At 38.2% G+C, this 17108-nt stretch overlaps 3 protein-coding genes across 6 annotated transcripts in view; 2 read left to right on the top strand and 1 right to left on the bottom strand.

Annotated features, from left to right (window-relative positions):
* The window catches only part of mak (male germ cell-associated kinase), a 33682-nt gene extending 27876 nt beyond the window's left edge, over positions 1-5806 (top strand). The window contains exon 17 of the mRNA XM_061921917.1: positions 5573-5806. The gene's annotated coding sequence lies outside the window, so the exon portion shown is untranslated. The remainder of the gene's footprint in view (positions 1-5572) is intronic.
* On the bottom strand, positions 2-3777 carry tmem14ca (transmembrane protein 14Ca). The gene is made up of 5 exons (XM_061921930.1): positions 3669-3777; positions 3242-3325; positions 2933-3034; positions 254-341; positions 2-181 (listed from the first exon to the last, which is right to left on the bottom strand). The coding sequence occupies exons 2-5, from the start codon at positions 3315-3317 to the stop codon at positions 121-123; spliced, it is 327 nt and encodes a 108-aa protein (XP_061777914.1). The 5' UTR covers positions 3318-3325; positions 3669-3777; the 3' UTR covers positions 2-120.
* Positions 5807-6394: 588 nt separating the features above from the next.
* tfap2a (transcription factor AP-2 alpha) lies at positions 6395-15218 on the top strand. 4 transcript variants are annotated; one of them, XM_061921927.1, is made up of 8 exons: positions 6395-6639; positions 7817-7843; positions 8027-8446; positions 8830-8881; positions 9551-9773; positions 10077-10195; positions 11093-11234; positions 13736-15218. In XM_061921927.1, the coding sequence occupies exons 1-8, from the start codon at positions 6589-6591 to the stop codon at positions 14019-14021; spliced, it is 1320 nt and encodes a 439-aa protein (XP_061777911.1). In that variant the 5' UTR covers positions 6395-6588; the 3' UTR covers positions 14022-15218. The 4 variants fall into 4 exon arrangements, with proteins under 4 accessions (XP_061777911.1, XP_061777913.1, XP_061777912.1 ...); XM_061921926.1 differs by lacking the exon at positions 6395-6639 and adding an exon at positions 6745-7129; XM_061921929.1 differs by lacking the exon at positions 7817-7843.
* Positions 15219-17108: the final 1890 nt, after the last annotated feature.

Genomic DNA, 17108 nt, shown 5'->3' with positions numbered 1-17108 from the left:
CTTAAGATTCTATATAAACGTTGGTGCTTTATTTACTTCTCTTCATACAAAATTAGCTTAACATACAACAGAAATCTCACATTGATGTTATTAAATGGTGGATTCAGTGCATTCTCAGCATCATCCGGACTGCTGAGGTTTGTTGAGCAGCGCCATGCTCAGCTTCGCCACCATCAAAAGACTTGGAAAAAGAAAATAGGGATGTTGCGTTTTACAGAAACGGGTCAGAAAGTCATCTAAAAGACGTGCTTACCTTGCACCCGCCACGAGTCCAGCAGGCATGAACTTCCTGGATCCGTAGAACCTTTTTCCCATGATGCCTGTCAGCGTACCTGAAGTAGCTGGAAGACCCGATATAAGGTTCCTTTTTAGAGAGTCCCTTCAGGAATTTGCACTAATTCACAAAAATTCAACCTATCCTTCTCAACTTTGTAAAATACCCAACACGTCCCCGCACATTTTGGCTCATCGAATTTCTCTGAGCGGTGCTCAAACACACACGTCAAATGTCTGATCAAAATGTATGTTTGTTTTTTCTCTGGACCAAGCAGGCACAACTACGTGTAACAATATATCAACACTTTATTGTCAAACGTCACAATTGTTGTCCTTCTGCATAGCTCAGACTTACTTCCAGTTTCTGTCGACAGTGCGACGCCTCCTTGGTAATTTTGGCAATACACTGTCTTCCTGGCTCCTAGTTTACATGCATTTACTGTATATATTCATTTAACCTCCAGGTTAAAATAATTAAAAATATATTCTAATTTGCAATGCTGACCTAGCAAAGAGGCAGCATATTTACATGTTACAATTGTTGATGTGTGATGATAATCTCTCATTTATCCACAAAAACAGCATCAAAGACCACTTTCAACAGTTCACAAATGCTCTTAATGTACGGCCGTAAATGTGTTGGAACAGAAATAAATGTTTAAGATAGACAAACAAGTGTAAAATAAACATGGAAGAATGTCTGAAACTTGTGGATGACAGAGAAGAATGCAAACAATAAGGAAGTCTTTGGTGGTGTTTCCTTCGGTCATTATAAATATTACTATAATTAATTATAGTTAATTTGACAAAGAGCCATGAGTATGTGCTTTTTCTACCATTTTTAAGTCTGTAGTAGTGTTGTCCCGATACCAATATTTTGGTACCAGTACCAAAATTATTTCGATACTTTTCGAAATAAAGGGGACCACAAAAAAATGGCATTATTGGCTTTATTTTAACAAAAAAATCTTACGGTACATGAAACATGTTTCTTACTGCAAGTCTGTCCTTAAATGATATAGTGAACATCCAAGACAACTTGTCTTTTATTAGTGAGTAAGCAAACAAAGGCTCCTAATTTAGCTGCTGATGTATACAGTAACATATTGTGTCATTTTCCATTCTATAATTTTTTCAAAATTATTAAGGACAAGTGGTAGAAAATGGCGTCTTCAGTAATGCGGACGTTGTATCGATCTGTTGTGGTGAAGAAGGAGCTGAGCCGGAAGGCAAAGCTCTCAATTTACCGGTCGATCTACGTTCCCATCCTCACCTATGGTCATGAGCTTTGGGTCATGACCGAAAAGATAAGATCACGGGTACAAGCGGCCGAAATGAGTTTCCTCCGCCGTGTGGCGGGGCTCTCCCTTAGAGATAGGGTGAGAAGCTCTGCCATCCGGGAAGAACTCAAAGTAAAGCCGCTGCTCCTTCACATCGAGAGGAGCCAGATGAGGTGGTTCGGGCATCTGGTCAGGATGCCACCCGAACGCCTCCCTAGGGAGGTGTTTAGGGCACGTCCAACCGGTAGGAGGCCACGGGGAAGACCCAGGACACGTTGGGAAGACTATGTCTCCCGGCTGGCCTGGGAACGCCTCGGGATCCCCCGGGAAGAGCTACACGAAGTGGCTGGGGAGAGGGAAGTCTGGGTTTCCCTGCTTAGGCTGTTGCCCCCGCGACCCGACCTCGGATAAGCGGAAGATGATGGATGGATGGATGGTAGAAAATGAACTATAAATCTATTTGTTCATTTACTGTTAATATCAGCTTACTTTCTCTTTTAACATGTTCTATCTATAATTTTGTAAAGTGTAAAAATCGCTTATTCTTCTGTTGTTGGATACTTTACATTAGTTAAGTTAAAGTTAAAGTGCCAATGATTGTCACACACACACACAAGGTGTGGCGAAATTATTCTCTGCATTTGACCCATCACCCTTGATCACCTCCTGGGAGGTGAGGGGAGCAGTGGGCAGCAGCGGTGGGCGCGCCCGGGAATCATTTTGGTGATTTAACCCCCAGTTCCAACCCTTGATGCTGAGTGCCAAGCAGGGAGGTAATGGGTCCCATTGTTATTAACTCCCTGCTTGTTTTGGATGATACTACACATTTTGGTATCAATCCGATACCAAGTCATTAAAGCATCATACATTGGCCATACTCAAAGTCCTCATGTGTCCAGGGACATATTTCCTGAGTATATAAACATACTGTATATATATATATATATATATATATATATATATATATATATATATATATATATAAAAAACGAAAGATGTTGTGATTCCAAAAAATATCGACGTAATCATAGTAGTATCGACTAGATACTCTACTGTACTTGGTACAATTACAGGACCAGTACTTTTCAGAGGTGGTATCGTACCGAATATGATTAATTTGTATCATGCTACTATACTAATACCGGTATACCGTACAAACCTAATCTGTGGTATAAAATAGGTAAAACATCTGTATTTGTATTTGAAATCCTGTGCTATTTAGGTTAGAAACACTTAAAACAGTGATAAGAAATTCATTAAACACAATTTGTGCGATGTAATGCGAGATTAAAAGCTTTAAAATGCCGCAACTTTCGGAAAGTTGCCATGAATTCAGACATTTCAGGTACAATAAATGCTGAAAATTCATGTCTTACCAAGGGACAGCCAAACGTTACGGGGGTCATTGGACACCTGATAGGCACCGACACCTGCGAGGCCACCAAAGAGAAGCCCGGCGGCGAGAGAGGGAACGCTGCCTGGAAGAAGCAAATAAGAAGACATCATTGCCTTCATTCTGGACATTAAGCATGGGTCAAATCCATCCATCCATCCATTTCCTACTGCTACTCTCATTTGGGCTGGAGCCTATCTCAGCTGCATTCGGGCGTAAGGCGGGGTACACCCTGGACAAGTCGCCACCTTGTCGCAGAAGGGTCAAATCTGTCCCGACTCCCCATCATTACCTGCTTTCACATAGCCGATGACTCCTCCTGAAGCCACCAGGGCCGCATATCCATAGCCCACCCAGTCCACAGACATGTTGGCTCCTGCCACAGGATAACAGCATTTAAATATACATCGTAGCTTATAACAAAACAGTAAATACATGCAATTTTGCACACAACAAAGATTCGTTCCTGACTAAACACTACAAACGTCCTAAATAGAAACACTAAATCCATCACATTGCAGTAATTTGAACAAAAGCTAGTTTTATTTGTGTCACTGGTGTGGTTTTGCAGATAAGACCATCTGCGTTGAGCACGGGAACAGCATTGCACACAGACGTTACGTCCATTCACAACTAAAAGCAAACACACGCGTTTTAACTCGAAAAACTGTATAAAAAATAACATTTACGCAATGTCGTAACACAAATGAATACACAACCTTGCTGGTCTGGTTTGTCCTCTGTCGCGAGTGGCTTCCTTCTGTTCCTCGCCGGAGACTAATAATCGTAACACAGCACAGATCCGCGCGAGGTGCACCATGGGGAATGTAGTGCTAATTTGTTTAGCCTTTTTAAAACGTGTTTTGTACAGTGAATCGCGCATTGCTTTAAAATACAACAACGAATTAAATAAAAAAAAAAGAAACAGAAACATTGGGTGATTGTGGTTCATCATAGAAGATTCATAAACAAACAACAGAAACATTTTAAAAAAATGGTAAATAAGTAAAATAGTTTTGTGTCTCAGTGAAAGAAAATAGCATTACTCTTCCAGAATAATACTATCAATTGTATATATATATATATATATATATATATATATATATATATATATATATATATATATATATATATATATACATATATATATATATATATATATATATATATATATATATATATATATATATATATATATATATATATATATACAATTGATTGCGTTTTGTCATTAATTGTGATTATTTGGTCATCATCACGGACTATTCTGTGATATTCTAATAGCAGGAGTATTTTTTCTTATCTTCATTAGACCAGTCCACAAAAAGTGGTGCAAATAAAACTAAAAAAGTGCATGTACAGAAGTCAGTGCCATAGTAATAAGCCAGTAGCCAAAACAAAAGAAACAAAAAAATCTACAAAAAAACAAATACTTTGAAAAAAGAGACAATAAAAAAAAACTAACTACTATCATGAGTATGATATTCCATGGGTTATTCAAATGTATTTATCATTTACTTTGGTTTGTTATGTAAGTACATTGCCAACGTTTCTGCAAAGTATGAATGGATGTACTTTTGTTTTTAGCCACAAGATGGCGTCAAATGATCATATGAAGCTGCGTTCAAGCTATTTTTATGAGTCCCCTCTGTGTCGTTACACTTTTCCTCAGAAGGGGGCGCTTGAATACAATTTATCAAACATAATGTCCACACTGAGAAAACACACATTTCAGTTATGACAAGAAGGGACAAGGATAATTATTTCTGGCAATCAGTAAATTTATTGAGAGATTTTTTTTTTATGTTTGCAACAATTTTATCAAATAAAGCGCTTTAATGGCGATAGTAGCAAAACGATAACATAGCAGTAAATATTAATAAAAAGCATGAATTAATAGTATTGACATCATTTGAATATGAATGGCTGCATGCGCAGGGCGCCGGAGGAGGATTGTTTTACGCTTATTAAAGATAGCTTGCAGGGTTAGGGAGACTTAAAACGTGTCCGACCTGCAGCATGCAAACAGACTGAATATTTTAATATAACTCTTATAAAAAATAAATACAAATAAAGTCAAGTCCGACCTTTATTTTACACTTCTTTTTTAATTTTTTTTTAGCCCTGTTTGAGGTATTTAAATATCTTCACGCTTTATGATTTATACTGTAGAAAGAGGACATAATACAAAATAATTGTTTTCAATTAAGACGGATATTATGACAAAATATATTTGAAAAGCAATGGTCATTTACTGTTTATTAATCACTGGCGTTGTGTCCTTGGGCAAGACACTTTACCCACATGCTCCCAGTGCCACCCACACTGGTTTAAATGTAACTTAAATATTGGGTTTCACTATCTCAAATCGCTTTGAGTCAGTAGAGAAAAGCGCTATATAAATACAATTCACTAATTCACTAATAATTAGTTTTTTTCAAGTTTTTTTTGATAACATCAAAGTAATACATATTATAGGTTTATTTATATTGCCACAATTATTATGATATGATTGATCCATTTAAACTCGTCCCCTCCTCTCGTCCACACCCGCCCCTGTTGCGCATGCGTCACCAGGTATTCCCGTTCATTTGTCCTTTTTCTTCCCCCCCCCCCCCCTTAGGCCAGGTGAGACGATCTAGTTGACGAGGTACACAAAAAGTACTTTGGGACCTGAGGCTGGGGTGCAAACAAAGCAGCCCAAAAAAAAAGAAGAAAGAAGACGAAAGAAAGAAAAAACAGACGACGTAGACAGAAAAGAATGTCAATTATGGGCAAGATGGGTGAATGGCAGGTATGTGCTGCAGCTGCTTTACACTCAAAAGTCCTAAAGACTGGTTGAAAAAAAAAAATCAACATTAAAAGGCTTTTATTTTGCAAGGTCAAAATAGATCTTCTTGCACGAGTCGTTTATTTGTTGCAGTTTTGCACGGTGGCCGAGCAAGTGCGCTGTCATTGTCAAACAGTTTCATGCTTTAGTTTCATTATTAACTTAAAAAAAAAGGAGGGGGATGGAGGGGAGACGTACCTGTCTGAGGTGCATGCATGAGGCGACAGGGCCGAGCCAGGCTCCTTTTAGCCTCATTCAAATGAAACAAGGCCATGTTGTTGTGTTAATTATTAACATCCCCCTCCCCTTGCAAAAAAAAATACCCTCAGATACTCAATGGACCTGTAGAACCGCCACCTTTTTTTTTTTTAACATAACAAGCTCTGCACTCTCAATGGGATTAAAATAACATTATGCATAGTTAATAACATCAAAAAGAGCACCGAGTTATCATTGTTATTTTTTAATAATGCATATAACGTAGCGTGTACGCTGCGTGGACACACTAGTGTGTGAGCGTGTGTTAGAGTGTGTGTGTGTGTGTGTTGATATGCTAATGAGGCCCTGTGCCAGGCGTTATTATACACAGCAGCTTCACTTCCACCATTAGAGGGAGACCTCAGAGCGCAAAGACAGCAGGCTTGAATAAAATTTTGGAGCTGAGCGCGAGGGGCGCACACACACGCACACACACACACACACACACACCAATATATATATATATAATACACACACATTGTGTGTTATATATAAATATCTTGAAAACTGCGGGGATCCCTTTTACACAGAAAAAGGCACATCGACATCCCATGAAAATGCTGTGGAAATTAACTGATAACATTAAATACGAAGACTGCGAGGTAAGGTGCTCCACTTTTTTTTTATTTTTAAATGTTCATATTCATTTAATTTTTATTTACTATTTTTTATTTTATTTTTTTATTGTCGAATTAAATGTGTGTCATAACGAATTTCTCTTTAAAAACATGACTTCTCTTATATGCGCAAGTGTGATTCTTGTTATTGCCACGGCCGCGTTTGTACAAAAGTTATCCAGCAGCGACTTGCGTGGGAGTGGAGGAGCCAGTCGGACGTGTTTTTGTCAGCACACATTTACTTTACTTCCACTTTGCGTGCGTGTGTCTCTGTACACTTTTTACCCGAGAATATACCGTTTGTTAAAAATGCGTAATTACGCACGAACGGGGTGTAAAAGTTGACAGGGGTTTTTTTTGGTGTGGAATATACTTATTGGATTATTTTGGAGCTTTCGTGATGGAGGACGATCAGGACAAGGTGTCAAACAAAGACGGAGGTAGAAACGATGTCGTCCGAGCGTCGTCCTCAGAGGTGCACACACACTTTTTGTCTTTTTTTTTTTTTTTTTCATGCGCTTTAGCAATGGGACTCTTTTAAACCCCCCCTCCCCTTCCTCTCCGTCCTCCCCCTCCCTTCCTCGGCTCTGATTCGTCAAAGGAGACTGAATGTCCCCCTTTTTTGTCTCTCTCTCTTTCCGCCTGCACTCCGCGCACTCTCTCTCCCATCTCTGATGAGATATTCCCATTCCTGCTTTCAATGGACGTCATTTAAGCGCAGACTTTGCGGCCCTGACTTGCGTCCTCCGCTCCACGCGCACCACTTCTTCTTCCATTCTTGCTGGCTTTTTTTTTTTTGCACCCCCCCACCCTTCTTTTTTTTTTTTTTTTGTATTTTGATTCTTATTATTATTCCAATTTGACGTCTTCCTGCCCTGTTGGCGCCATGTCCGCGCTGTGTTAGAAGGAATCGGGGCTGATATGAGCTCACGCATGGGGACTGCAGCACTGTGAAGAAAAAACAAGTTTTTTTTCTTGTTTTTTTTTTTTTTTTTTTTTTAAACTTTATTATGGGGATCTAACCTATTATTTCTAATGGATTATCGCTCTCTTGCTGTGGCACATAGCTGATATTTTTTTTTGCAGGAGTCTTTTTTTTCCACAAAAAAAAAAAAAAAATTGAAAAATTCTTCTCTTGAATTGCTTCTTTTAATCCTTTCAGATGTTAGTGCACAGTTTTTCCGCTATGGTAAGTACTTGCAGGATTTTTTTTTTTGTGCTTGTGTTTTTTATTTTGCATGCACAATTCTTCATATTTGTCACTTTTCAAACAAAATAAATCAGCTATTTGCGTGGGCAAAAACATTTTAAGATATTTGATAAGAAAATGCATTTATTTTATTGTATTTTAATTTATTTTTTTGGCTTCCAGGACCGTCACGACGGCACCAGCAACGGGACAGCCCGGCTACCTCAGCTGGGCGGCGTGGGTCAGAGTCCCTACACGAGCGCCCCTCCGCTCTCCCACACGCCCAACTCAGACTTCCAGCCCCCGTATTTCCCCCCGCCCTACCAGCCCATCTACCCGCAGTCTCAGGACCCTTACTCGCACGTCAACGACCCGTACTCCCTAAACTCCTTGCACGCCCAGCCGCAGCCGCAGCACCCGGGCTGGCCGGGCCAGAGGCAGAGCCAGGACGGCGGCCTGCTGCACCAGCACCGCAGCCTGCCCCACCAGCTGTGCCGGGACTACCGCAGGGAGGTGCTCCTACCGTCCGGTCACGGCCTTGATACGGGACTCTCGGACTCTATACCAATCCATGGAATACCTCACTCTTTAGAAGATGTCCAGGTAATTGTTTTAATTCCAGGAAAAAAAATAAAGGTCTGAACAAATTTAAGTGCAAAAAAAGTTCAATTCCATTCCAAAGGAAAAATCAAAAATCAACATTGTATCTGCTTTTAATATGTATTTTTAAAAAAAAATCAAAATGCGAATTAATTTGCCTTCAAATGGATTTTAACGCCTACACGTACACACCAAAAAATCTAATGATATAATCATCTAACCAATAATCTGGAATTAGGTCAGCATTATTACGGGGCGACTTCCGTTATTTAAGTCTGACATTGTCTTGGAATTTACCAAAGAAAAACGAATACTGGTTGTTCATAATAATAATAATAATATTCTTTATATGCTTTGATGTTGAATTTTGCGCATTTGTGTTGCAGTCTGTTGAGGATCAAGGAATTCACATTCCCGACCAGACTGTAATTAAAAAAGGTAAGCAATTTCCCTCTGCATGTTTCTGCAAGTTTGCGCACACATTTTATACATACACACACATTTTAACTCACACACACATTTATACAACCACCCACCCACCCACACTATTCTGCTCCACAGAACTCCATGCCTGACTGATCCTAATACGCGCTATAGCCTATTTTTCATTACATGCTTTCCAAGTGCATCAAACTGAGCTGCACCTTTCCCCCCCTCAAAACCCCTCCTCTCTTTTCTTCTTCTTCTTCTTCGTGATGGAATTTACTGTCAATGTTCCACATCATGCAAAGATGAGTGCAGCTGCTGTGCTTTTGTAATGACCACCGATAATAGGAATAACGTGCACAATCTTTCATGCTGGGGTTATTTTACTATACATATATCATAGTATTACTGTTGCACAGTTTTTTTAATTTATATTTGATCTCCAACATGATAATTGGCCTCTTAATGCGTAATCTGAAGACTTGCTTTGACTGCCATTGTCTCTATTAGGCTCCCCTGAGCCATTAACGTCACAACTCATCCGTCCAAAAGTCGCACAGGCCTCTCTTTTGTCTCCGGTTGCACGCATGCGCAGCACAAAAAGCACCAGAAAAAGCTTAATTCTATTATTCTATATTCTAATTTGTTTCATTATTATTATTATTATTATTTGCTGCATAGGTCCAGTGTCTTTAACAAAGAACAACATCTCCGGTATCCCCATCAACAAAGACGGACTTTTCGGCGGGGTGGTCAACCCCAACGAGGTGTTCTGCTCGGTACCGGGCCGGCTATCGTTGCTCAGCTCCACATCCAAGTACAAGGTGACGGTGGCGGAGGTGCAGCGACGTCTCTCCCCGCCGGAGTGCCTGAACGCCTCTCTCCTGGGCGGAGTGCTACGGAGGTGAGAGGACACACACGCTCACACACATGAAAAAAAAAAAAAAAAATACACAAAATAATTAAAATCAACCACGCGTGACACGTGCACATACAGGCCTTTATTTATTGAATTTTGCAGCGTTTGCATTTTTTTTTTTTTGTGGAGGCGGGGTGTGGATTTGGGGCAATGTTTACAAAAACAATTAAACAATTAACACCAATGTGCGGGAAACACGCTTTAAAAGTTGTTTTAAAAGGGAGCTAGGTATATTGGACACACGCACATGCGCACAAACACACTATGGTAATATTCATGTTCCTGCAGGGCCAAGTCGAAGAACGGCGGCCGATCCTTGCGGGAGAAGTTGGATAAAATCGGCTTGAATTTACCTGCGGGCAGACGCAAGGCGGCCAACGTCACCTTGCTGACGTCACTAGTAGAAGGTAAGCCGGAAATCACGTGTTCCATCGCGATATTAGGCCCCACGCAAGTCGCAACCCCCCCACGCACACTCCATCGCTCCTCTCTGTGTGTTGGAAATCAGCATATGCGCTCATGCGTGTAATGTGGAGCGACTTTGCCTCGCAAGTAATAAAGCATGAAGGGTGTGTGTGTTTGTGTGTGTGTGTGTGTGTGTTTGTGTAGAAAGACACACATAGAGTGAATGATGCTGGTAATTCTAGTGGCGTTTTTTTTTTGTGTGGCCATGCAGGTCCATGGCCTACTTTTACGCGCGGATGTGGCGCTGCGTTAATTATTGGGCGCTGCTTGTTGTTTAGGTGAAAAGTCGATCGACGCTCCACATTTTTTTTCGGACCACTTTATTTAACCTGATTAAAAAAAAAAAAAAGGTTTTCTGTGGGCAATCACGCTCATGTTAGTCATGAATGCGTCATTTTGTTCTGCGTTGCTGCGCAATGCATTTCGTTAAGTGTCTAAAATTGAATTCGGTATAATCGGCACATGCGCCCTCCTGCAGGTGGAACTATACACACTAAAATTCCTTAAAATGGGAGAATTTTTTTTTCCTGCTTTGGCTTCCTTTGTACTAGTGTGCTGTGGAGTTTTCATTGGTAATCGATGACACGGTGCTAAGCATGACACTCCGTCTATATTCCAAGGCATTACGGTTTCACTTCCATATATAGACCTTCTCACGGTGCCTACGGGAGAGCAGCAAACGCTGCTGTGTTGTGGTTTTCGCTGCCTTTTATTCGGCTTTCATTGTGTTTTGATCATGAAGCTGCTCAGGGGGTCATTTACTGGTTAATCTGAAGGGCTGTCGCCATTTTTTTAATAACGCAAACATCATTTTTTCCCCCCTCCCTCCCTCCTCGCAGGAGAAGCGGTGCATCTTGCCAGGGATTTTGGTTATGTGTGTGAGACCGAGTTTCCCGCCAAGGCAGTAGCTGAATATGTAAACCGTCAACACTCCGACCCAAACGAACAAGTCCAAAGAAAAAACATGCTATTGGCAACCAAGTAAGTGTTAAGCAGGACATGCAGAATATAGCTGCTGTTGTTGTTGAATGGTGCAAAACACTTATAGAAGGGGTGTTTTTTTGCTCGGTGTATTAACAATTTATACGAAGTCATTAAGAACAATGACACTATGGAACACCTACAAATGATTCATTAAGAAAAATAAAGAAGGTGCAAAACATTTCCATGCCTGGTGCATTTTTGCGCACACTGCTAAAATGCATGATTTGGCCCTTTGAAGTACAGCATGTAATGACAGGATGATTTGGAATATTTAAAACGTAATTAAATCATGCAGCAGGTGTAAGGTATTGGTGAGCAAAAACACTTTAAGGTGACTTTTCACCTTCAGCTCATTTTTGTGAAGTGATTATTACCTAAAAAACAGCTGCAGGACGTTTAAAATGAGATGAAAGCTATCACAGAAAATACCACATATGTATCAAAAATGGAGCAGGTTCATGTGTCAAAAATACTACTTTTTTGTGTGCAGAACTGCATGTATTTTATTAGAGCACTTTTGTATATGCCTAGAAAGAACAATGCATCTATCAAAATAAAAATAAAATAAATATAAATTAATTTTGCATTGGAGCATCTTTGGCATGGGTGACATGTAAACATCAATATCTTAATTTTTGATGAGAAAAAAATACATGTATTGCGGCATGATAAGAAGATAGAGGACGTTTAATAAATACTAAAAAAATGAAATACATTCATAGAAATAATGCAAGCAGGGAACATGTATTTTTAGTAGGTGATATTGGGGAAAACCAAATTATTAAGAAGATTTGGCAGTGTTGAAATGAATGCATTCAGCTAGGCCAATAAAAGACAGGGTATTATAAAAAAATATTTAAAAAATAAAATAATGCAAAAAAAAAACAAAGAAGGAAAAAAATGGAATCCGTGTTTGTCTTAGATCGTGACATAGCTTCAAAATTTCGCCGTGTGAAAATGAATGCTTTTAAGTAGGCCAATAAATACAATTCATTTAGAAAAAAAAAGAAATAAAATAAGGCAATGCATTCATTCAGAGAATGCAAAAAAGGAAGATGTGTATTTTTAGTAAGTGATATGGAGGATTTTCATTGTATTATTATTACTTTTTTACATTGTATATAATTCATGTTAGGAAGGCCAATGAGAAACAGGAAATTTGTAAATAAATGAAAATTAAAAAAAAAATGCACTAAAGTCATGAAAATAATGCAAAAATGGAGCATGTTTATGTTTGATTGGTGGCACTGTAAAACCCCACCACAAAGGTATTTTTTGCTTTGACAAATGCACCAGAAAAAATAAAAAGTAGCTTGTAAAAAGGATGAATTAACTAAAATAATGCAATTTTTAAACTTTTTTTTCCTAAATTTACCGGTGACACTGTGAAAAAATCGACTTAATTTGGCTGCAAAAAATACAGGACGTTTAAAAATACATTGAAAAACATAAAATATTGCAAGAATTTCATAAAAATAATGCAGAAATGAAACAGGTGTAATTTTGATAGGTGATATTGAAGATAAACAACTTTTAGTATTTTTGTTCGTAGCTGTGAAAAATAGCTATATTTTTGACAAATTGTAAAATAAAAACAGCACATTTTTGCTGTGAAAAATGCAAACAATTAGTAGGCCACATGACGGTTAGAAATAAAAGAACATGACATAAAACAATGCAATAACTTCGTAAACATATTGCAAACAATAGAACACTTGTATGTGTATGTAGGTGACATCAAAGGAAAAAAAAACATTTACGTTTTTTATGTTTTTCTTCCAGTATAAACCTGGATTCGTTCAGGTATAGGCCAAATAAATACAGGAGGTAAAAATAAAAATAATGCAAAATTGTTTATCTTTGATAGGTTATATTAGAAAAAAAAAAAACCCAAACAAAACACAACACCTATGTTTTGTTGTGAAAAAATCCATGCATTTTGGTAGCCCAACAAATTGCAGGAAGTTTTGGAAAAAAAAAAAAAAAATCAATACAATCATAAAAATAATGTAAAAATGGAGCACTTTTTCATTTTTGAGAAGTGACTTTAGGAAGAAAAACACACAACTTTTTTGCTTTGACAAATACATGAATTACGGTAGGCTAAAATGAAACAAAACAATGCAATGCATTCATAAAAAAATATAATAACAGGTGTATTTTTAGGCTATTGGGGGATTTAAGATGTCTTTTTTTTGCTGTGTAAACATGCATGCATTGAGGCACGTAAATGTATACAAACTACTGGATCTTGAAATGCAAAATAAAGTAAAAATGCCAAATAAATTCATATTCGTTCAAATATAAAGCAAACATGGACCAAGTGTTTCTGCCATAGGAAATGTAAAATAAATAAACATGGATTAAAACATTGTTTAAAATGTGTATTTTGCCAAATCTGGGCCAGTGTAAAAATGCACAATAACGAATGCATTTAACGTTTTTTTTGTGTGTGTGTGTGCATACTAACAAGCCCATTTGTGTGTGTGTGTCCCCAGGCAAGTGTGCAAGGAGTTCACGGACCTGTTGTCCCAGGACCGATCGCCGTTGGGAAACTCCCGGCCGCAGCCCATCCTCGAACCGGGCATCCAGAGCTGCTTGACCCACTTCAGCCTCATCTCGCACGGTTTCGGCACCCCGGCCTTGTGCGCGGCCGTCACGGCCCTGCAGAACTATCTGACGGAGGCCATCAAAGCCATGGACAAAATGTACCTGAACAACAACCCCAACAGTCACTCAGATAACGGCACTAAAGGCGACAAAGACGAGAAGCACAGAAAGTGATACCCCCCTGCAGCCCCCACCCCCTCCTTCATTTCCACATAAAAAAGGGGCCAAACCCTGGGGGCCCTTTTTTTTTTTTCCTGCAGCACCCTGCACTGCACCCTGTTGTCCCGCCTCCTGCAGGGCTCATCCAATATAAATATATAAATAATAAACTTCCATATCCCCCCACGACCCCCCCCCCCCCCCCCCAACACACACAACATTTTCTGGATTCGCTGAGGAAAACCTGCACCACTTCATGATGATTATTATTATGATGGAAAAAAACGAAAAGAAAAAAAACAACAACTACCCTGCAGGGTGTGGAAACTCAAAGACTTCGAACGCTTTATCCCGCCTTTTTTTGTGGACCCATCATCTCAATTTTGTGACAAAAAAAGGAGGATTAATTCTTCTATCAGTATTGTGAATATAATAATAATAAACTTGAAATTCCACCCCGTCATCACTTCTTTCTCCAAGCGACCAACTTGAACTTTTTTTTTTGTTTTGTTCGAATTTCAACACGATTCGCAGTTATATAAGGGAATCAGTGTTCATGTATGTATATATTTATTATTTATGTGTAATTTAACGGGAATTGTAAATATGGTGCGTCTGTTGAAACTTTTTGTTTTGTTTTTGTTTTGTTTAATTTATCTGGTGCCTCCTGTTTTAGTGGGTTTTAATATTCGGTTCTAGTTCTTCATGTGATTTTATGGTTCTTATAGAGAAAAAAAAAGAAAAGAAAGAAAAAAAAAAAGCAGAAGTTTTGGGGTATTTTTTTTATTTCTCTGGGATATTTCAATGCAGCCTTCTTGTAGCATGTCGAGGCCGCATTGAAGCAAGTGAACAAATCGAATAGAAATAAACTTCCAATATTATAGAAATCATCTTTATTCCGTTCACCCCCCCCCCCCTCCATTTCCCAACTGGTTTTTATTTGGTTTCTATTTTTATACGTGTTGTGCCAATCACAAATTATTGTTCTCTTCCTGAAGCGCCATAAAAGCAATAAATGGATTTTTGTGTTTTTTTGGGGAGGGGCGGGGGGGACTACCTTAATAATTAATATCTTGTTCTGTCCGATAATGTCCAAAAATTGGAGGCGATTTTAGCTGTATTGTATAGACACGTGCTGGCAATAGTTCCCATGCCTGTCAATGTATTATATTCCTTTGTTGCCCAGAAAAAAAATAAATATTTGATACGCTTCATCTGCATTTTTATACTTTTATTTATTTATTTACTGAAGTGTACAAAAAAAACAACAACAACAAAAAAAGAGAACTATTTGAAACATTTCCCCTTTTTTTTTGTCTTTAAGGGGTTGATTGTGCGTGCAGTCACGCATGCGCCCATATTCTACATTTGACTGCAGCTTTATTTTTTGCAGCAGGGTGTGAATGAAGAGTGTCTGCTTCGAAGCAGGTGAAGCAGCATCGAGGCATTGTTTTGTGTTTTTGTTGGCCGCCTCGCATTATTGTGTGTGTGGGATCCTGTCCTCAGGCAATACAATAGCTCGCTCACTCATAAAGAGAGAGAGACAGAGAGAGAGAGAGAGAGAGAGAGCGGGAGAGAGAGAGAGGGAGAGACTAGCCGGCTGCTCTTTGCTGTATAATAGTCACTTTAAAAAACAACCAGACCTAAACAAAAACCCGACACATTCGTCATTAAGGTTGTTTAATACATTTATCGTCTGCAGGGTGAGACGATTGCATTAGAAATAATCTGTTTGCATTGTTTTTATTTGAATTGTATTAGTCAGAGATTATTTAATATTATCATGCATTAAATGTGTTTTGGGCTGAGAGCATAAAAAAAGTCCCATTTTTACCTTTAGATTTGTTTTAATGTTAAAATGCAAGCCACAATTGCTTGCTCACCTAAATTCATTACAAGAATGAAGTATTATTTTACATTTTCCTGAAGGAATTCTCCTGAAGGAATCAATAAAGTACTATCTATCTATCTATTAATTATTATATAATAAGACAACTATAGAAACATGATTCAGTTTGGAGTTAGTGTTTATCCAAAAAACTTTTAAAATAATAATTATCTTTGTGAAGTAATTTAATTAAACTAATCCAGAATGTGAATCGTTACAAATAAATACATAGCAAACTGAGAAGTATATATACAAAATAAATTGGATTTATGGAAAAATCCGAAAAAACTAACTTTTTTAGTAAATATTTTTCAATTCACAACAAATAACAGCTGCGAACCTAATAAACAAAATGAAAAATATTCTAAATATTCATATGATTCTGCAAAACAAAGTAAATAATAAGCACATTAAAATAGGTTGAATTTTTAGGTCTGGTTTCATTCGTCACTTATATAATATTGACGGTTGATTAGTGAAAATGTTTGAGTCATTTATAATAAATACACCAAAAAGTATTCACATGAGTGAATTATATTTTCCGCAAAAAAACATTTTATTTTGAGAAATTAACATAACACCGCTAATACAAATGATAAAATTGAGAAAAAAAAAAAGATTATTAAATTAAACTTAACATAACATTGATAAAAAGTGAAATGATGCAACTATTTGAAAAAGAATAAAATACTAAAATAAAAAACAAAGAAAGAAATGATTGTCTGGATGTCCGCAGGTGGACTTATTAGCCCTGCAGTGAGTGGGCAGCACTTGTGTTTATATTGGAATGAAAGCTGCAGGTGTGCCAGAACTGGAAGAGGGCGGGGTCTTATTTTGTTTTACGAGGCACACCTGCAGAAGGGGCTGATAAAATATGATGATTATTTATTGTTTTTAAATGGCATCAAAAATAAATATAATTAGCGTTATACACCTCCACTTAATATACTATTTTGCCTCCATTTGTGCTCCGATTTGATAAAGAAGCAGACTCTTTTTTTTTTTTTGTTGCTCCTAAATGGACATTTGATACGCTCATTTGCTGCAATCGAATTATGGCACTTGAAAGTTTCGCAATGAAGCGCAAAATGGCTAATTGTCTTCAACTCTGACATCAGCAGTCATTTGGGGGTCTTTGTGTTGGGTGTGACCCCCTCCTCTCCCTCCTTCTGAGGGGCCCCTCAGAAGCCAAGAGAGGTCAACGACTTCTGGAT

This window comes from Nerophis ophidion, linkage group LG15, assembly GCF_033978795.1.
Source record: "Nerophis ophidion isolate RoL-2023_Sa linkage group LG15, RoL_Noph_v1.0, whole genome shotgun sequence".
Classification (NCBI taxonomy): domain Eukaryota; kingdom Metazoa; phylum Chordata; class Actinopteri; order Syngnathiformes; family Syngnathidae; genus Nerophis; species Nerophis ophidion.
The sequence above is the reverse complement of the archived record's forward strand: the minus strand, read 5'-3'. Positions and strand labels throughout refer to the sequence as shown.

Excerpts from the sequence above, each read along its gene's own strand:
- tmem14ca (XM_061921930.1), bottom strand. The coding sequence starts at position 3,317 with ATGTCTGTGGACTGGGTGGGCTATGGATATGCGGCCCTGGTGGCTTCA. Across the intron at positions 342-2,932 it reads TAACGTTTGGCTGTCCCTTG|CTACTTCAGGTACGCTGACA; the intron begins GTAAGACATGAA and ends CGGGTCTTCCAG. Across the intron at positions 182-253 it reads GGACTCGTGGCGGGTGCAAG|TCTTTTGATGGTGGCGAAGC; the intron begins GTAAGCACGTCT and ends TCTTTTTCCAAG.
- tfap2a (XM_061921926.1), top strand. The coding sequence starts at position 7,055 with ATGGAGGACGATCAGGACAAGGTGTCAAACAAAGACGGAGGTAGAAAC. Across the intron at positions 8,447-8,829 it reads ACTCTTTAGAAGATGTCCAG|TCTGTTGAGGATCAAGGAAT; the intron begins GTAATTGTTTTA and ends TTTGTGTTGCAG. Across the intron at positions 11,235-13,735 it reads AACATGCTATTGGCAACCAA|GCAAGTGTGCAAGGAGTTCA; the intron begins GTAAGTGTTAAG and ends GTGTGTCCCCAG.